At 37.0% G+C, this 20,401-nt stretch overlaps 1 protein-coding gene across 1 annotated transcript in view; it reads right to left on the reverse strand.

Annotated features, from left to right (window-relative positions):
• Positions 1 to 18,345: 18,345 nt before the first annotated feature.
• atosa (atos homolog A) overlaps positions 18,346 to 20,401 on the reverse strand; it is a 39,128-nt gene continuing 37,072 nt past the window's right edge. The window contains exon 12 of the mRNA XM_084124277.1: positions 18,346 to 19,180. Coding sequence (XP_083980403.1) covers positions 19,027 to 19,180 — 154 coding nt within the window. The 3' untranslated portion in view covers positions 18,346 to 19,026. The remainder of the gene's footprint in view (positions 19,181 to 20,401) is intronic.

Consider the following 20,401-nt stretch of genomic DNA (forward strand, 5'->3'; position numbering starts at 1 on the left):
GTCATGATTGATAACATTGTCTGCAATAGTGTCCTTATTTCATTAGAAACATGTCCACAATCTTGACCTCTTCCACTGTTTTGCCTCCGTACCCTTCTTCCACCACACATCATTACTCCTCTTCTTCCAGACTGTTGACCCTGTTTGTTTCTGTGTTGTTCTTCCATTATCTAAATGTGTGACATGGAGTTGTGCTGTCTATATATGCTTGTCAAATGAAGCTTCATGCACCTCTGAGCTATTTCAGAGACCTGGTTGATTTAATGCTTTACATTCCCCTTCATAGTGAAATGCAAAATTTATAGCCAAGACACTGTCATTAAAATGTTAAAATGTAGCATGTCATGGGAACCAACAACAGCACATACATTAGGCTATACCCATATTTCTATTTATAACGCAGCCACTTTAAATTCACATAATGTTTCACATCTGAGTAACAGAAATATAATGAAATATAGCCTATATATATATAATGAAAATGAATTGCCAACATGCCAAGAATATCAAAAAATACCAAGTAAAACACAAATTTGTAAATATTTGTTTGAATGTTTCTGTAATGAGCAGTTTTTAGAAAACCAGAATGCCTGTAAATAAACAATATATTAATGACTGGCATTTCACACAAAAGTCAATGAAAATACAGTTCCAAACAGCGCCACAGAAGAACAATTGTCTAAAAGGAGTAGTTGTGTGGGTGTTAAAATATATATTTGTATTTTTGAAAGAATAAGTTGAACATCAACCAGTAATCTCAATAGAACAGGGTCTTGGCGCCATCTACCGGCAATTTTATATTGATATTTAGTAGTTTAATATTTATTTAGCCTCCATTCATTTCGGCATTTACAACTAGGTTTAAATGAGCTTGCTAGAAGTTCATACAACGATTTTTTTATAACATAGAATTTAAGAATATAATTAAGTAATGCATCCACTATAGAGCTTTATTATTATTATTATTGTAGCCTATAGCCTATTTCATATTCCCTCGTTTTTTTATGTATCCAAACCTAAATAGTATTTTCTTAATATTCTTCGAGGATGTTAAAAGCTAGGCCTATGTTAAATAGCTATTAATGTGATTTTCTCTGCTGAAAATTACTTCATCTAATTTAATAATAGCTTTAATAGCTAAATGATCAAGTCTTCTAGCCCACACTGTTCGAACAGTGTCTCAAATAAGACAAGTCTATTCAATTCAATTCAATTCAATTCAATTCAAATTTAGCTGTAGCCTAGGGCTTTTCACAATATTGTTTCAAAACAGTTTTACAGAAAATGCATTTCAGAAATGTACATAGAAAAATACAGTTAGTAAGTTAGTCATTTATTAATCCCTCATACAAGTAGCTGCATAAAAGTACGTGCGCTATTTTTAAATTAGCCAAGGCACGTTTTGCGTTAAGACGGGCAGACGTGCAGACGTTAAGACGGGCAGACGTGCAGACGGGCAGACGTGCAGACGTTCTCCACACGCACGTTAACACGTCTTTAAGCTTGGTTAGGAAAGAAATGACACAAAGCGAGCGCCATACAAAGCGAGCGCCATATATTAAAGAGCCGATCGGAACGCCATACGTCTGCACGTCTGCCCGTCTTAACGTCTGCCCGTCTGCACGTCTGAACGTCTGCCCGTCTGCACGTCTTAACGTCTGTACGTCTGCACGTCTTAACGTCTGTACGTCTGTACGTCTGCACGTCTTAACGTCTGCACGTCTGCCCGCCTTATTTTCCTTATTTTCTCATAGGCTACATTTAGGCTACTGTTATAGACATTATAGATAATCTTATTTTGGCAGTTTACTAAGGGCTACATTGGATTTATTTATTTATATAATGATGAATGTCTGTTAAGTATGCATTTTGTATCCCAATGATAGATAAAAGTATATTGTCATGTATACGATGAGAGACAAATAAAATGGGCTAGTAAAATTCAGAAAAAGTGGTTCATATATTTGTTTGTTTAAGATTTGTTAAAGCCCTGCAGCAGCCGGTCTGCATGCCTCAAGTTCATTCATAGATGCTGCATTTAGTAGGCTATTAATTAACCATCTGAAACCACTTTAAAACGTATGGATTTTAAACTAAAATTAATTATCATACTTCTGATTGCTGGTTACTGCTATACTTATTCTGAACAGGTCATTAATCATTCAATTTAAAATAGTTTAACATAAATATACTATTTAATAGAGCTACACTACAGTTTTTATAAAGCCTAGCACTCTATTAAATGTAACCTAGTCATACTGCAAATTTTTTTGCTACTATGTTAAGAGCATACAAATATATCACCCAACTCAGGCAAAACAATTGACAGCCCTGATAAATAAAGTAAAAGGCTTAATGCATCTTGTTTTCACCTGCAGGAAAAACAAACACTTAAAACAAAAATGGCAGTAAATGACCACTAAAGTCAGTAGGTGGCAGCAGAGGGACACTTATCTGCTCATTAGCCATGTCCACTCCTTGATATACTTGTAAGAAGTTTCAGTAAGTCTTGGGTCATTTATTCCTGTACATTAAGGGCTCAATGCATTAACAATTTTTGAAAGGAGCAATGTTCGCTATAGTATACATTTGCTTTTGTAAAATATTTCCAGTGCTTTAAATGTCTTACAGATTTGTATGGGTTCTGCATGCATCTTTGGAAGTTATTCCACAAGATAAATATTAAGTAAAATGTATGACTGAATGATTTTTTTTAAATGGATTTTTATGTCAAAACGAAGAGTTTGTAATGTCATTTGTAGCATTTTTTAATAACAGAATAATAGACTTAAATAGTCAGAGTATGACTGCTTTATTCTATGGTATTGTCTGCATGCTGGTCCTATTCCTGTCTAGCACATGAAATACCCATACCTTTACTCTGCTCTTAAGCACACACAATAATCATAAATGCTACACTAAATCTTTAAATCCTGGGAAATAAAGTTTGTTACATAAATAAGAATTACAGTAAAAAGCATTCACTTAACAATTTTGCAGTTAATGAAGTCCATGTTATACAATATGCTCAGTATTTTGTGTTCAGTATTTTCAGATTTAAACTATATGGTTTATATATATATATACGATTTATATTCTTTATATCACAATGACATACATATGTACACATCAGGGTTTCCGTTGTAATTCCGTTGAAATGTCCGACAAAATTAAATCTCTCCGGTCAAATTGTCCGATTAAAATTGCCTAATAGGCCTAATCCCGCCCCCTAACACAATCTGAATTTGAGAATAAGCCTAAAATGTATAAAGCAAAAATACACCGACCTTTGGCTATGTTATAAAGGAACAGGCTCTACCGTTTTAAAGTTATTAAACATTATTACATGGCTTGGTTGAACTCCAATGTGGAATGCGGTCTGTTATTTCTTGATATCAGACCGCTGGAGCACTAGCGGCACCAGGACTTTGTTTAGGTGGGCCTCCAGAAAACTGGATGGGCCAGTTAAAATAAGCCAACAAATAAATAAGAACGGTTTCCCCTTCATCTCCGTTTCAGCGCTTTACTGGGCACTGAGGACAGCGACTCAGTAGCCAACCTGAATTGAATGCGTAATTAGCATAGGTAAAAAAATATCAAAAATAAAAAAACTTAAACAGGATTTTTTTGTTACTTTTTTAGTACAATTACAATTTTATTTAATTTATTGTTTAATAAAATTATAGGCCTATTATTTTTAGTTTATTAACAGCAACAACAGCTGTAAAGATGAAGTTGACGATCCATCTCCTTAGTGAACGCGCCTATAGAGAGAAATGCACATGATTACATAATCAGAGCGTAGCCTATTTATTTTAGTTTTAAATTGTTAAAAAGACATTTCAAGCTTTCTTAAGATATATTTCATGTCTGTGAGGCCTATGCTGAGTTTCGTTAAATTAGGATGAAATGCGCTCCAGTTCACGAGCAATGCAAGTGACCGCGCGGGCGCCTGCATGATTAGGCCTATCGTCTGCTTTATTTCCAGGCAATCGGTTGATAAAAAAAAATTATTAAAATTAAGATACAATTTATACAAAACGAAATTCACTTCAGAAAAGTCTTTCTACAAAACCAAACTTAATTAAGTGGTCAAAATCATGTCTGACCCGCTCCATGTCTCTCGATATTGTGCTGTTCACTTTTCATAATCAACATAAATAAAAAAATAACATTAAAATATTTTAACAAATATTAAACTAAATGAGCTTAATGGCTACAACACTTATAGTATACCTAGACTCTCTATTTGTACAAATTGCTGCACATTCATTTTATTCTGAATTTGCAGATAAGTTGAAAGGCATTTGTTTGTGCATGCATATAGCAAAACATATCTGCAACATTGATCAAGTTTCGCTGATAATTATGCGTGCATTTATTAATTATTATCTTAATGAATAATGAAACAAGGACGAAGCATATAAACTGCGTTGTTTGTTTAGAATGGAATGGATCGCAAATAGATCCGAATGAAACGAACCATAGTAGAAAATGATTTTTTTTTTTTTCGTCTACTTGAAAGTTAGGCTAATAAACATGTTGCATTCGGCCTGATTATGTAATTTTTTAAGTTACATAGCCTGCCTCCAGTTTTCCTCAACTTTACTAATTAAGTATCTTTGACCAACTTCTGCCCTGCTGATGTTAACTGTCAAATCATTGTGATTACTTTTAGTGACTTCCTTTGCTACCTTATCTGCCATTTCATTTACTTTTACCACAATTTGTGCTGGTATTCACAATAATCTACTGTAAGTCCCATCATATGTATTCTGTATAATGTTTCTCACATCTCTAACAACATGTATGGTCTGCTTCTAAATGACTGCACTGTAAACTGGTTAATGACGAGCTTGAGTCTGAACAAATGATTGCTCTTAGTAATCTTATATCCTCTATCTACTGTACCATAATGCTAACATTACTGTGTAAAATGATAATCCCTAAATGATCCTTTTCTCCACTCTGATACGAAATTCTGGAACAATAAATGCTGAATACTTTGATGCATCTGTATATAACCGTGTCCGTGGTAATTATCAACTCAGCGATAGCTGTGTCCTTCTTATAGTGGCATTACTAACTTTAATGCCTGATATTGTATTATATCTTATTTTCTGAGAGATGTGTCTGTCACTGACGTATACAGGGATGGGCAGTATTTCAGATACATGTATTTAAAATACGTATTTTGTATTTTAAAGCCTTTGGAAAACATCAAATGTAATTTGTATTTAAATGCATTTAAGATGAGTATTTTTTTTTTTTTTTTTTTTAAATACATAAAATACTTTTTGCCAGGTACTTACTTTATCAGGGTACTGATTTTTTGCATCAACTAGTTCGACATTCACTAGCTCAGCACTGGATCAGCGATTTAGTTAAAATAGTGCATTATTCACTTCAGTTAACATGAAAGAATAAAAGAGCACAGACAAGTGGGAAAATAGCGTTAACCAATCAGTCTTGACCGGTTGTTGTTTTTATCAACTATAGCTTGTCAAATGTGTTTAAAGCATTACTGCATGTTAGGGCTGGGTGATATGACACTACATATAGTGATGATATAAATATTGAATATATTAATAAATATGCTCGTGAGCATTACCTATGCCCTACTCTCTTAAAAGGGCACGTGCTTATTGCTCTAGTGAATTGGGCACTTTGGAGGGAGCGGGGCACTTGTGTGCCATGTTGATGAAGGGAGCAACCAGAGAGTGGTACTTCTATACTCTTTGCTGTAAGCACGTCCCAGCCGGGTCCGTCACTTATTGGGTTCCCCGGAAACATTTCCGTTGTGTTCTGTTTGTAGAACAAACAACTTTTGCACAAGAACAACTTTTGCAGAGCGTTTCTGTATTTGGTTGTGTTGTGAGTATTTGGAGCACACATGTGTTGTGAAACTGATGAAGATGTTTTCTTAATTTGCAGGTGTTTTTCTATTTGCATGTGTTTTCTTCAGTTGCAGCGCGTTGAGCCTCTCGGCCTCTGTAAAATAGTGTCAAATTAATCTAAATTAATTCTAATTTTAAATTTTAGATACACTTTCTAATTTTAATAAACTTATAGAAACAAATAAACTTTACATAAAATAAACATAAAATTACTTAAAGTCCGCGTGAACCGGAAGTTGCAAACGACTTTTCTCCAGTGTTGTGACGTTTTTCCCAGTGAAACGGAATATTGAACAGAGGGCAGGGTTTTACTCTAGCGCTCCTCCTCTCCATCTCTGCTCATAGCAGACTAACGGTTTGAGGTGGTTAAGCGTTTCCCAACCCAAGCCGTCAAACCTACCCCAGCAAGCAATAGCCGTCATTTCAACGTCTCGGTTAAATATAGACCCGATATAGTCCGGCTATGTGTAACCCACTTTTAGCCCAAATAACATTTAATCTGGATAAATGTATTTTTTTCCAAAATAACTTGTGAGATGTATGATATTCCATCATGTAAGCAAAGTCTACTGTGATAAAGTTGTTTGGTTTGCTTTATTTTACATGTTATATGTGTAGGCTGTGCGTAGCCACAATTTAGCTCGTATTCAGACCCGGCTATTGTAGCCCACTTTTAGTCAAAACTGATTAATTGTAGTTTTTTGCCAGGCAGTGCATGAAATGGTTGATATTCCATCATGTTCGCATTGGTAATGATATCTACAAGGTTCAATGTGTCATTTCAAGACATGGTCGATCTGTAGTCACGATTTAGCTCCGAATTGGACGGGCTATATGCGGTCTGCTTTAGCCAACCTGGCGAAATCACAGCAATCTGGTCTACGTACGGCTTGGCTATAGCCATATTCAGACCAGCGATATAGTATAAGAATATTAGTCTTAAAAATGTTTTCGCTCACACAGCTTAATGTTTGCTGTCACACATAAACATAACATTCATACACAATCTACGATATGACTGTCTATCATTTCAAATTAAATCAAATGCAATTGCATTTCTCAACCGCTAGATGGCACAATCGAAACACTACTGAGACATGACTACTGGGACTACTGGCATTGCGCGACTAGATCACTTTAGCCAGATCTCGCGATAAACATGTCCGCTATTTTCAATTTTATTTTACACGAGGCAGCTGTTGGAGAGCAACAGGCGAGCGACACTCTGAAAACCTTCAAATTTCTACTTCGATCTTGTAAGTATGCGTGTTATTTTTGTTATGTTCATTGTTTAAATTAGTTAGTTGTTATAATGTGTAGAAACCGTGACATTTTAACATTACCATTGCAGAGAAGGCCTACTATTTTTCTCCAACAAGTTAACGTTACCTGCACGTGTTATTGCAACTGTGTGCCCTTAATCTAAAATGTATCTAAATTCAAGGTGGTAAGCATGAAACTATGAAACTTATCATTACTATTTTTTATTATTATTAAAGATACCAATATATATATATATATATATATATATATATATATATATATATATATATATATATATATATATTATATTAGAGTAAGAAAAAATAGTTTTTGATTTAATGCAAATTTTCAAAGTACTTTACATAAAACCAAAGAGTATAGAAGCCCAAGAGACGAAACTCAATAGAACGCTCCATAGCAACAGTTGCCCCCATGACGTGACGGCGCGGCCGCCATTATGGACTGAAAACTGAAAGAAAACGCCGAAAAATAATGGGAGTCAATGGCACTGAAAAACAAAAACTTAACATAACTTATTTTTTTCTGGCCGTCATATCTAAATATGAAAACAATTTAAAATACATTAATGAGGATGACCGACGTTAAATGACGTTAAATGACAGAAAATATACGTCTATGTGTTGGTTATGCATGGCCTAATTACCCTTAGGAAAATAGTATTTTGGGACAAAATATTACTATAGAAGTACTATAAGACTACTATAGAAATACTATAGCGGCTCTAGGATATTATAGAGGTATTACAGAACATAACATACTTCTGTGATGTTCTGTAATACCTTTATAATATTTTAAAGCTGCTATAGTATTTATATAGTAGTCTTATCGTACTTCTGTAGTATGTCCCAAATTACTATAGTATTCCTATAAGATTACTATAATATTTTGTCCCAAAATACTATAAGATTCCTATAGTACTTTTTTGTAAGGGTATGTCCCCCACCGAATCGGCTTCATTAGCCTACCACTTACGGTTTGCATATACAATTATAAAATTATTGCAAAACTTTAATCTATCAATATTTATGTTCTATTATGCATTTTCCTTGTTATATGACTAACAGAAATTCATGAAATAATATAGGCTATAGGCAGACACACAGTAATAAGATATAAGTAATAAGATATTTATTCAAATGTTGATTTTGAAATTAGTGAACATCACAATATATATGATTTGGAAAAATAAATAAATAAAATTATAAATTAACATTTCTAAAGACAGTTAATATTTTACATAGAATATCACAAAAATATTAACAACTTGTTTTTTCAACATCTTCAGTGAAAGTGCACACAGTGAACGTTTCAATGGCAAGAACAAAAACAATCTGTGAATGTCCTATTACAGGCGGAAAGGTACAAAAAAGATGTGCAATCTAGCAAGTGCACACATGAACTATAAACACCTAAAATGGATTTTGCCATTGACTGGCGCTAACGATTTCAGCAGCTTTCAGTCCATAATGGCGGACGCGCCTCCGCAGCGCCATCTACAGACTGTTACCCATAACACAACAGAGTTTCGCCTCTTGGGCTTCTATACTCTTTGATAAAACTTAACAGCAACATAGTGCAACATGAATAGAAATTATAAAAAAATATTTTTTTTTTCCTTTCCAATTAATAAAAGGTAGTGACAAACAGTAAAGTCTTTAAACTTGATTTAAAAGAATTAAAATATGCAGCATACATTCAGTTTTCAGTTAATTTGTTTCAGATATATGGTGCATAAAAACTGAATGCTGCTTCTCCATGTTTTGTTTTGACTTTGGGGATATAAAAGTAGCTGGCTACTGTCCCAGATGACCTGAGAGGTCTGCTCTGGATGGTTCATAATCCATCAGAAGATTAGAAATTGACTTTGGCCTTAAAATGTTAATTATGACCGCCGCTAGCGTAGCTAGCGAAAGCGGTCATATAGGGATTGTCAAAGTTTTTTTTTTTTTTTTTTTTCGTCACCTTACTGAATTTTTCGTCAACGATACCAGGGACACCGAAGCACCGGGGAACATGAAATTTGGTGGGCATGTAGCCCCACTAGACTTCTAAGGAAAAATTTCGTTTGGTCCCCGGGGGCCACTCCCCCCCCGCGCTGGGCCCCCCCAAACCCCAAAAAATGCAGTTTTTCCTAAATAACTACCTGAACCGTGGCACCGAGGATGAAGAAATTTTTATGGTATGTTGGTCTACTAGACTTTTACGGAAAAATTTCGTTTGGTCCCCGGGGGCCACTTCCCCCCCCGCGCTGGGGCCCCCTTAAATTTTTCGTCAACGATACCGGGGACACCGAAACACCGGGGAACATGAAATTTGGTGGGCATGTAGCCCCACTAGACTTCTAAGGAAAAATTTCGTTTGGTCCCCGGGGGCCACTCCCCCCCCGCGCTGGGCCCCCCCAAACCCCCAAAAATGCAGTTTTTCCTAAATAACTACCTGAACCGTGGCACCGAGGATGAAGAAATTTTTATGGTATGTTGGTCTACTAGACTTTTACGGAAAAATTTCGTTTGGTCCCCGGGGGCCACTTCCCCCCCCGCGCTGGGGCCCCCTTAAATTTTTCGTCAACGATACCGGGGACACCGAAACACCGGGGAACATGAAATTTGGTGGGCATGTAGCCCCACTAGACTTCTAAGGAAAAATTTCGTTTGGTCCCCGGGGGCCACTCCCCCCCCGCGCTGGGCCCCCCAAACCCAAAAAAATGCAGTTTTTCCTAAATAACTACCTGAACCGTGGCACCGAGGATGAAGAAATTTTTATGGTATGTTGGTCTACTAGACTTTTACGGAAAAATTTCGTTTGGTCCCCGGGGGCCACTTCCCCCCCCGCGCTGGGGCCCCCGTAAATTTTTCGTCAACGATACCAGGGACACCGAAGCACCGGGGAACATGAAATTTGGTGGGCATGTAGCCCCACTAGACTTCTAAGGAAAAATTTCGTTTGGTCCCCGGGGGCCACTCCCCCCCCCGCGCTGGGCCCCCCCAAACCCAAAAAAATGCAGTTTTTCCTAAATAACTACCTGAACCGTGGCACCGAGGATGAAGAAATTTTTATGGTATGTTGGTCTACTAGACTTTTACAGAAAAATTTCGTTTGGTCCCCGGGGGCCACTTCCCCCCCCGCGCTGGGGCCCCCGTAAATTTTTCGTCAACGATACCAGGGACACCGAAACACCGGGGAACATGAAATTTGGTGGGCATGTAGCCCCACTAGACTTCTACGGAAAAATTTCGTTTGGTCCCCGGGGGCCACTCCCCCCCCGCGCTGGGCCCCCCTTAACCCAAAAAAATGCAGTTTTTCCTAAATAACTACCTGAACCGTGGCACCGAGGATGAAGAAATTTTCATGGTATGTTGGTCTACTAGACTTTTACGGAAAAATTTCGTTTGGTCCCCGGGGGCCACTCCCCCCCCCCCCCGCGCTGGGGCCCCCGTAAATTTTTCGTCAACGATACCAGGGACACCGAAGCACCGGGGAACATGAAATTTGGTGGGCATGTAGCCCCACTAGACTTCTACAGAAAAATTTCGTTTGGTCCCCGGGGGCCACTCCCCCCCCTCGCTGGGCCCCCCCAAAACCAAAAAAATGGAGTTTTTCCTAAATAACTACCTGAACCGTGGCACCGAGGATGAAGAAATTTTTATGGTATGTTGGTCTACTAGACTTTTACGGAAAAATTTCGTTTGGTCCCCGGGGGCCACTTCCCCCCCCTGCGCTGGGGCCCCCGTAAATTTTTCGTCAACGATACCAGGGACACCGAAACACCGGGGAACATGAAATTTGGTGGGCATGTAGCCCCACTAGACTTCTACGGAAAATTTTCGTTTGGTCCCCGGGGGCCACTCCCCCCCCCCCCCGCGCTGGGCCCCCCCAAACCCAAAAAAATGCAGTTTTTCCTAAATAACTACCTGAACCGTGGCACCGAGGATGAAGAAATGTTTATGGTATGTTGCTCTTAAGGGCCCACATCAACCTAGCCCATAATCACTCATTTGTGATTTGCGCCCCTCCCATAAAAAATGAAAATGCAATATTATTCTGCTTTAATCGCCCCTATCTTCAGTGGAGATGTTCAGAACTGCACCATATTTCATGTGTATGATTAACTTGACATCCTCTGGGGGTATCCTCTGCTAAGTTTTGTAGAATTTCATCCATGGGGGGGTATAAAATAAATTCATTTATGTGCACATTTAGTGACTGTACACTCATCGGCCTGTAGATGGTGCTGTTGAGCGAAGGGTTGCTGGTTTAGGATGATACTGTCACACACACACATGCAGGAATACAAACAAACGCAAGCATGCACACACACTGACATCCACACGCACAGACACACACCCATACACACACATACAAATCCACATGCACAGACACACACACACAAACACACACGCGCACACATGTACGCACACATACATACACGCACAGACACACACACACACACACACAGACACACACATACACAAACACACACACATACACACACACACACACACACACACAGACAGACATGCACATACTATTACTTTTTTTAGGTATATACATAAACACGCAATACAGCCAAATTACTCCACGTCATTTATTTTTGTGGAAAGCCAGTGCAGGCCTGAGCGGCGGTCATATTTTGTACCGCGATGCGGTACATCTAGTTAATGTAATAATCAGCTGTAGTATTTTGATATGAATTCTTTGTCAGACAGATAGCCAGTGTAAAAACCTCAGAACTGGAGTGATGTAATCCACTTTATTTGATTTAAAGACACTGTTTATTGCAAATTATCCAGCAATCAGTCAACAAAGTACAGCAATTGAATATACAGAACACTTGTCAATGACTACCATTAAATGTCTTGTTACCAACATTCTTCAAAATATATATTTTTTGTGTGTGTTCAACAGAAGAAAGCCGTACCGGTTTGGAACCAAGTGAAAGTGAGTAAACGCTTACATGATTTTTATTTTATTTTATTTTTTAAGTGAACTACCCCTATAAGTATATTTTTATGTTCATTAGAGTTATATGAATAAGTGATAAAGAATGATTTATATGGATAGTTCACTTTGAAATTAAATTTTGGTATGTTTTAGCTTATCTTAAGGGCATCCAAGATGTAGGTGTCTTTGTTTCTGCAGTAGTTTCAATTTTGATATTTTTAGGTCAAACTGTTCTTGTCTGTCTGTCAGTCAGTCATATAATGCAGGTCTATATGGTCTTACCTGAAAGAGCACGATTGTTGTCACGATTTGTTATGATTTCTCTTACATTTGAGCACGGTTTTTGACGTGCCTACATTTGTAATTAAAACATTTTGGTCAGCAGGAAAAATTGTCTAACGAACAGTTCTGTTTAAAAATCCGTACTGAAATCGAACCGAAAGCCTCGTACAGAATGGTTCAATACGTGTATCGTTACACCCCTAAAATATATGTATGTATGTATGTGTATATATATATACACATACATACATACATATGGGAAATAAAAAATGCAATTTCTGGTCATTTTAAACAAGCACCAGGGAGAGCAGGGGGTGGTGGTTATGGATATAAAGCTAACAATTAATTCTTAAAAAATTTTGTATCTTAAGTTGTTTTACATATTTTCCAATATTTTATTTGTTCATTTTTATGTTTGAATGTTGTCTAAGTTGTTAATATAATTGTTCTAAATAAATCCTTTGTATTCAATTAGTTTGGATGGATTTTCATTTATGAGAACCTGTTATATTTGAGTGAAAAGAATCCTTATGCCTCATTTTGTTGTCTATTATATGTAGTGTAATTGATGACTAGTCTATTCTTGGGCTATGGTTAGATGTCTATTAGATTTTCACTGATAGCCCAAAATCAGCCTTGTTTTAGCCTAGACCCATATTGCCTGTCTATTAGACGTATATATGTAGTTGTTTAATAGCTGTCTATTTGATGACTAGTCTATTCTTGGGCTATGGTTAGACGTCGGTTAGACGTCTATTAGACGTATAAATATAGTCATTCAATAGCTGTCTAATTGTCTATTCTTGGGCTATGGTTAGACGTCTATTAGACGTATATATGTAGTCATTCAATAGCTGTCTATTCTTGGGCTATATTTAGACGTCTATTAGATTTTCACTGACAGCCCAAAATTAGCCTCATTTTAGCCTAGACGTCTGGGCTGTGTTTTGATGGCTATTAGACGCAAAATTGCTTGCTGGGACATCATCATAGAAGGAACGCCATTCCAGACCGGAAGTAACTTTTCAGACTTTGATTAAAGATTACGACGGCAAACAATTTTTTTCTGTGTATTAACTTGCATGGATTAATTTTCACCACAAGACTAGTAATATGCGCTAACAAAGTAAATAGGTTCAATTTTGATTTCAGTTGGACTTTAAAAAGCATTGGACTACTACCTGCAAAAAAATAAATAATAATAATAAATAAAAAAACCTCAAAAGAGTTTGAAATTCAGTTTATGCTGTGGAATCAAAACTGATATTGAGAATTGTGAAACCATGGTATTAATTAAGTAAAATTGAGAATTTGGTCATATCGCCCATCCATATTCTTTGCTAGATAGCAGAAAAGGTTCCCACAGTTTTACATACAGTATGAATTTTTTAATAGTGTTCACCACAAGTAATAGACTACATTGTAACCAGAAATAAGTATATAAATGGCTGCTATTTTGCATAAGATTATTTGTAATTGCCAGAAAGAATTTATACTCCGGTAAGGCCGTATTTGACTCTGCTGAAGCCATCCAAAAGAGTGGTGCATGTATGATGTCAGAAACCAGAAGTTTAATTAGATTTTCCTATGGGTTTTATAAAGGTTTTTTTCAATTTATGAGTAAATAAAGCATGTGGTAAACATAACTTGACCATACTTTGATGTTTTTTGTTCTACAACACACACTGCACACTCACACCACACCCCAAGCTGTCTTATCTAGTTTGGCCTACTTATTAAAAACGTACATTTTCAAAAATGAACATAACTGCTTCACAATTCGCGTTTTCAATGGGTGTGTGTGCAATTTACGTTGTAGAACAAAACGTCAAAGAATAGTTATGTTTACCACAGGCTTTATTTTACACATAAATCCAATTCTGACTTTATAACACGCAATTGCGACTTTATTTCACGCAATTCTGACTTTATATCTCGCAGTTCTGAGAAATAAAGTCAGAATTACGAGAAGTAAACTCGCAATTGTGAGATAAAAAGTCGCAATTATTTTTTTAAAAACAGCAAAATTTCAAAGTGGCTTGTTTGGTGCATATTTTTTTGCATGTAGCTCCATGTAGCTCTCTCGGTCTCGGCCCCCCATCGCTATCAGATGGGTCTGACCCAACAAAAATCCAGTTTGCCGTTGTTTGACAGTGCGCGCGCTTCGAGCGTACACGCTCAGAAAAAGTGCATCATGTCAGAACAGAATGCTAAATGAAATGTTTACCCGGCAAAGCTTTAAAGCACAAGCAAATAATGAAGTTTTGTTTTTGCGAATAAGTGCAGTGCCCTGTGAGTAACTCTACCGCTGCATTAAGATGTGATGTGAATGTAGCCTACGTCGAGCTTTACAGTATTGGAATTGAGGCGCCAGAACTGCAGCTGATAGAATGTGCGCTGTTGCACGATACTACTATATTTTAGTTTCAATTCTTATTGTGTTTCCACAACAATGTTAGTGAGTAAATCTACTGAAATGGCCACCATAACAGTGGAGTGTGATGTGTAAGATGTAGGGCTACAACATTAAATTAGCTTACTATTAGTATTATTTGAAGTTAACATAATAAAATACGTAGACCTACACCAAAAAACTAGTTGAGGATAAATTATTTAAAATTGGGCAATTCCAGCGTTATGGACGTGACATTTGCAGTCAAAACTTGAAATATAAATTATCAGAAAATACATTTAATATTGAAACGTCTGTTTATATACTCCCTTAATAAAGGAGTCCAAACATTAGAAAAATATCAGTCTACACATGCGTTTTATATTTAATATGAGGGAAATACACGTGACTTTTAGGTAATTCTATGAATTACACTGCGCAAAACAAAAGTAATATTACTCACCGGATATTTTTTACTTTTTAAAAAATAAACTATTAATAGTAAAAAAGTAGCCTACTATTACTTTTTATTTTATTTTTCGTGATTGCATTTATGAGGAAAAAAACAATGTACGGACGTGACAGTTCTCCATTAGGGACGTGACCGCTCTGAAAGCGACTTTAAAACTTTCACAGAGACCTCAAACAGAACGCACAAAGCCTTTCTATAAAGTGAATTTCGTTTTTTATTAATTATATCTTAATTTTAATCAATGTTTCATCAATTGCCTGGATTTAATAAATAAGAAGTAAATATAGTAGAAAATAGATAATCAGGAGTCGCCGGCGAGTGAACTGGACTCTTGTCTCATAAATGAACCGAAACTCAGCGTATAAGGTACTTGCCTCACAGACCTGAGAAATATATAGAAATCTTGACATGTCTTCTTTTAAACAGAACAATTCCAAACGAAAGAAAACAGACTGTTCTCTGCTTATGTAATCAGTATGAAAAGTGAATTTCTCTCTGGCGCGTTCACTACTGCGAAGATCGCGAGTCAGCATCGTCAAGATCTCAAAACTCCTCCGGTAGCCTCTTAAATAAAAAAGTCCCTAATGTATAAGCCGAATGTTCATTACACACGCGTGGGAGTAATGACGATGGGCCCTGCACTTTCTTCAGGTATGTTTATATTTTATAGCAAACTTTCCACGGACCCCCAGGCAGTGCACCACGGACCCCACTTTGAGAACCACTGCAAGTACAGAAAGATGGATTTTGCTTCAAGTGATAGGCTAGGTGAGTGAAATTATATTGTCTTGCTGTACATGTCAGTTTCTTTACATTTTCTGTCTAAAAGTGAAAAAATGTGTTTTATGTTATAGGGAAGTTAGAGGTCTAAAACATAAAAGTTTTTTTTTTTTTGTCCTTGCTCCTGAAGTCATGTCTCCAGTTATTGTTCCCTTATTTCAATAAAACCAGTTTCAGTATATCACTGTTGAAAGTGTACTCCTTTGGTGCTGGAGATGAGAATTTTCCTCTTGTGATGTCTGGTTTGTTACAAATCTTTTTTTTCTTCAACTTGTTCAGAAAATCAGACTGAAACATTTTGCATCTTGAGTCAACACTGATAATAAGTTACTCAATAAAAACTCACTTTGAACATGCCTGAAAGTCACCCTGACTTGAAATGAGCCAGTATTTGGAGTATGATCTTAAAATGTCAGATTTTGCCATCTCTTCTTAGCAGCACTCTAGTTACTCCAACTGTACACTAAATGAACAGAGAACAGTCTCTTTCAGAAATGTCCAACATACTGAGAACTCACTGGTTTCATAATTTCTGATGTCTTTTGCTCTGTAGCAGACAGTGTAAAAAAGTTACTGGAAATATATTTATGGCTTGATTACAGCAGTGTTCTTACACCTGGCTTAGGTAACAGTGATTTGATGGCTATATTTCTCGAATACATTGATGCGACAGCAGTTCTTGAGTCTAGAGTCGATTTCCAAACAATGATTGCAACAGTTCTCGTCTCACCACTACAATAAATGAGAAAAAAATGAGAACAATCTCGGATTCAAACATAACTCTCACTATTAATGAAAATGTTTAAACAGACGACTTGTCTTCAGGAGCCGCTTGTTTGTATGTAAGCTCAAAGGGAGCTGGATGCACGTTGCATTCACGGTAAGAACTCTGCTCTTGCTTGATTTTCTCCTGAGGGATAAAAATGTAACGTTTGCAAGGAGCACGTTTGGCTTTCGAGGGAGTTTGAAGGCACTTATGGCGATACATTCGCAGTAAGAGGCTCTGTTATTGCTTGATTCTCTCTAGGAAGATAAGAATCTAGCACTTCCACAGAGCGATGTGTCCGCTGTAGGAAACTCCACCAATGCTTGACTCTCTCTTGAGGGATGAGAGTCGAGGGTCAGCACCTCACGGTTCAGGTCCCATGGCCACCGAGTTGGCAGGGTGGGATGGATTGCAGGAATTGTAGGCAGAGCATAGGGAAGAGCCTGACGGGCATCGCTTGTGGTGGAGTCCTTCCTCATTATCTGTCGGTTACTATGGTTTAGTGGTCTTAAAAAATAAAAAATAAAAATTAAGTGCTAGCTATAGCGGGTCTTCGGTAGAGTGCCTTGACTTAAGACAGGGTATGAGCTGCCCTCCCCCAGTTACACTGGGGTCTTTTAAGTAGGGCCTAGGCTGCCCTGCGGTTCCCTTAGGGCATGGGTGATGAGAGTAATTGGGCAAACTGCATTATGTCCTGTTCTTGTTTGCCTCCCTTTCCTGAGTAAAGGATAAGGATGGTATGATCAGTGTTACAACTAATGAGTGGTGGTGGATAGCCGATGGTGTCCCATATCATTGTAGCATTCTATAGTTTAGCCATTAACTATAGTGAGTGCTGGAGAAGTGCCTTTACTCAGATCAGGGTATGAGCTATTCTCACCTAATAAATCTGGGGTTGTTAAAATGGAGTAGAAGCTCCCCTGCGGTAGGCTGCTCTCTATGTTGTCAAATAAGATAACATAGCCTTACATAGCCAAGGCTATGTTGGATATTTTCCTCTTAGAGCTCTGCTCTTGGGGCCAGAAAGGGCTGAGGCCTGTTCCACAAGGGAGGGAGAAAGGTGTAACAGCCGGGACATCCCTTGCTGTAGAGCATAAAAGTTTGGGGATCTTTCTTAGTATATTGGCTTGGGGATGGCTACATGGGATGTTCCCGTGGGGTTCTGACTCTGAATGAGTAATTCATAGAGTCAATTTATGCTATGTCCACTCAGTTTGTGCAAATTTACAGCCTAGTGAGGCAGACATTCCCTCAGGTTATGACTGTAACCCTGGCTACCCACTACGCCATGCTGAGGTTTTCAGGTTTTATGGGGAAATTCCATAGACATGGTTTATACTGTACAAACTGTATATTCTATCCCCTAACCCTATCCATCACGAAAACTTTCAGCATTTTAACATTTTCAAATAATGTCCCAAAAAGATACAAGATTTCTGGTATTACAATCCTTGTGGGGGCATTTTGGCCCCACAACATAGGAAACACCCCTATGCATTTTTAAAAAAGTCTAAAACAGAGCACAAACATATGCATGCTTAAAGTTAATTTTATAGATACAATATATAATTCTTTTATTTAAGATCTGAATTTGAAAGACAAAAATACATGGTATGATTGAAACATATCTTGTACTACATCATAATGTTTTGCACAACGGGCATCACATGTGCAGTAAATGAAAGTTCAATTTAAATATTAAATAACTGATGACAAAAAAAAAAAAAGTAAATATGTAAACACTAAGCTAGTAAGATATTTGTTTTTCTATTGCAACACTTCCGATTAAAGTGGTTTGGTAACAGTACAAAGAAAAAAAGTAATTGAACAAAACTTATTTTGTTCCAGTTGTGGTGGAAAAACACAGTGCTCTTCAAACATCCTTGCAGTTATTCAGTTACTAGACTTTTTTTTTTCTTCTTTTTTTTCTAATGGTCCATGGATTTAGTTTTTCTGCATCATGTCTGCTCACGCCATTCCAAACATCTGGAAATTAGCCTAAATGAACTCCCAACCATCTGTTGTTTTAAACCAAAGCACTGACGATTCATTGGTGTGTATTTTTAGGGGCATTAATGTGAACAGTCCTGTGTATGTTGGTGTGTGTTAGTGGGCTTCTCTATTTTTAATTCCCATACAAGCAGATGACAGATTTTGATTTAGTAAGGCCCCTATGCTGGATTAAAATCAGAATATACTAGACTAGATTAAATTAGCATCTGGGAGAGAAAGGGGGGTCGGCAGGTGACTCTGTGAATGACTTGAGCTCATAGGCAGCACCACTGTCCACTTCCATGGATTTACGGGAGAAGAGGAGCCGGATGTCCCGATGGAGGTAGATCTTTCCAGATTTGGAGCTCTGGAACCTGAGAAACAGATGGAGAACAATAAAGGTCAAACAGTTAATAAGAGTAACTAGTGTCATGCATACAACAACTGATCAGACATATTTTGGTAACATGTTTAAACCACTAGGTGGCAAATACAGCAAGCTAACAACAGTTTCTTTGTCTTCCTCAAGGGGGAGTTTGATGGCTCAGAATGTTGAATCCTTGGTGGAGTCTTATTTCAAAAGAGGCACAATTTTTCTTTTTTTTCTTTTTTGTGTGTGTGTGTGTGTGTGTGTGTGTGTGTGTGTGTGTGTGTGTGTGTGGTGTGGGGGGGATAGTATTATATATAATACTAAATTATTATACTAAAAAAGTATCATTAAATGTGTCTATTAAAATGATTGGTGCCTGACATAAAATTAGGCGTCTTTAAATAAAGGCAGAGGCTAAAAAAGCGATGAGTGAAAAAAAAGTAAGTGAAAACGAAAAAAGTGAAAAAAAAAAGTATAAATAGTTGATAGATACTATTTGCACCTCAGTTTATTATAGTACATTATAAAACAGTATGCAATAATAACAACATATTGAGTATGAATGATTATATTTATTAAAACCATTAAATGGTTGCGGCCTTACTTGGACAATAAAGCCCTCCCCACATCTACCCCTAATCCTAACCGATAAACACTTTTTTCCTAATATTAAATACCCGTTAGCCACTTTATTTCCACTTTTTTCAAATATTTTCTTCATTTTTTTTTTTAAATAAACATTATTCTGATCTGATATGCGATGGGAAAAGGGAGAAACAGGTCGATTGGGTCAAAAGTTACCACCACCTGCCTTACTCTTTGGCTTCTTTCTTTTGTAATTTTGTTTGGCACTTAGTGTAAAAATATACAAGTCTGTTAACAAAAAAACAACAGAAACAACCTTTAAAGAAGTCTTATCCAGTTATCAAAAACGACTGTCCATGTTGAAAAATGTCATGCTATTTATGCAGCATAATATTATACTAATTATAAAATAGAATAATTATAAATAATTATAATTATTTTTAATCATACATTTAATTAAAAATTAAAGACAATGTCCAGACTGCCTGTTCCAGGGACATTTTAATTTCATGCTAATTCTACTAACTTATTCTATTTATATGGGTTGAACATGAGAAATATCTACATGAATGATTCATGGCCCACTGGGCCTACATATGAAACCCCAACTGCTAATTTTAATATGGAATGACTATGAATT

Source organism: Abramis brama (genome assembly GCF_963993115.1).
Source record: "Abramis brama genome assembly, chromosome: 9".
Lineage (NCBI taxonomy): Eukaryota > Metazoa > Chordata > Actinopteri > Cypriniformes > Leuciscidae > Abramis > Abramis brama.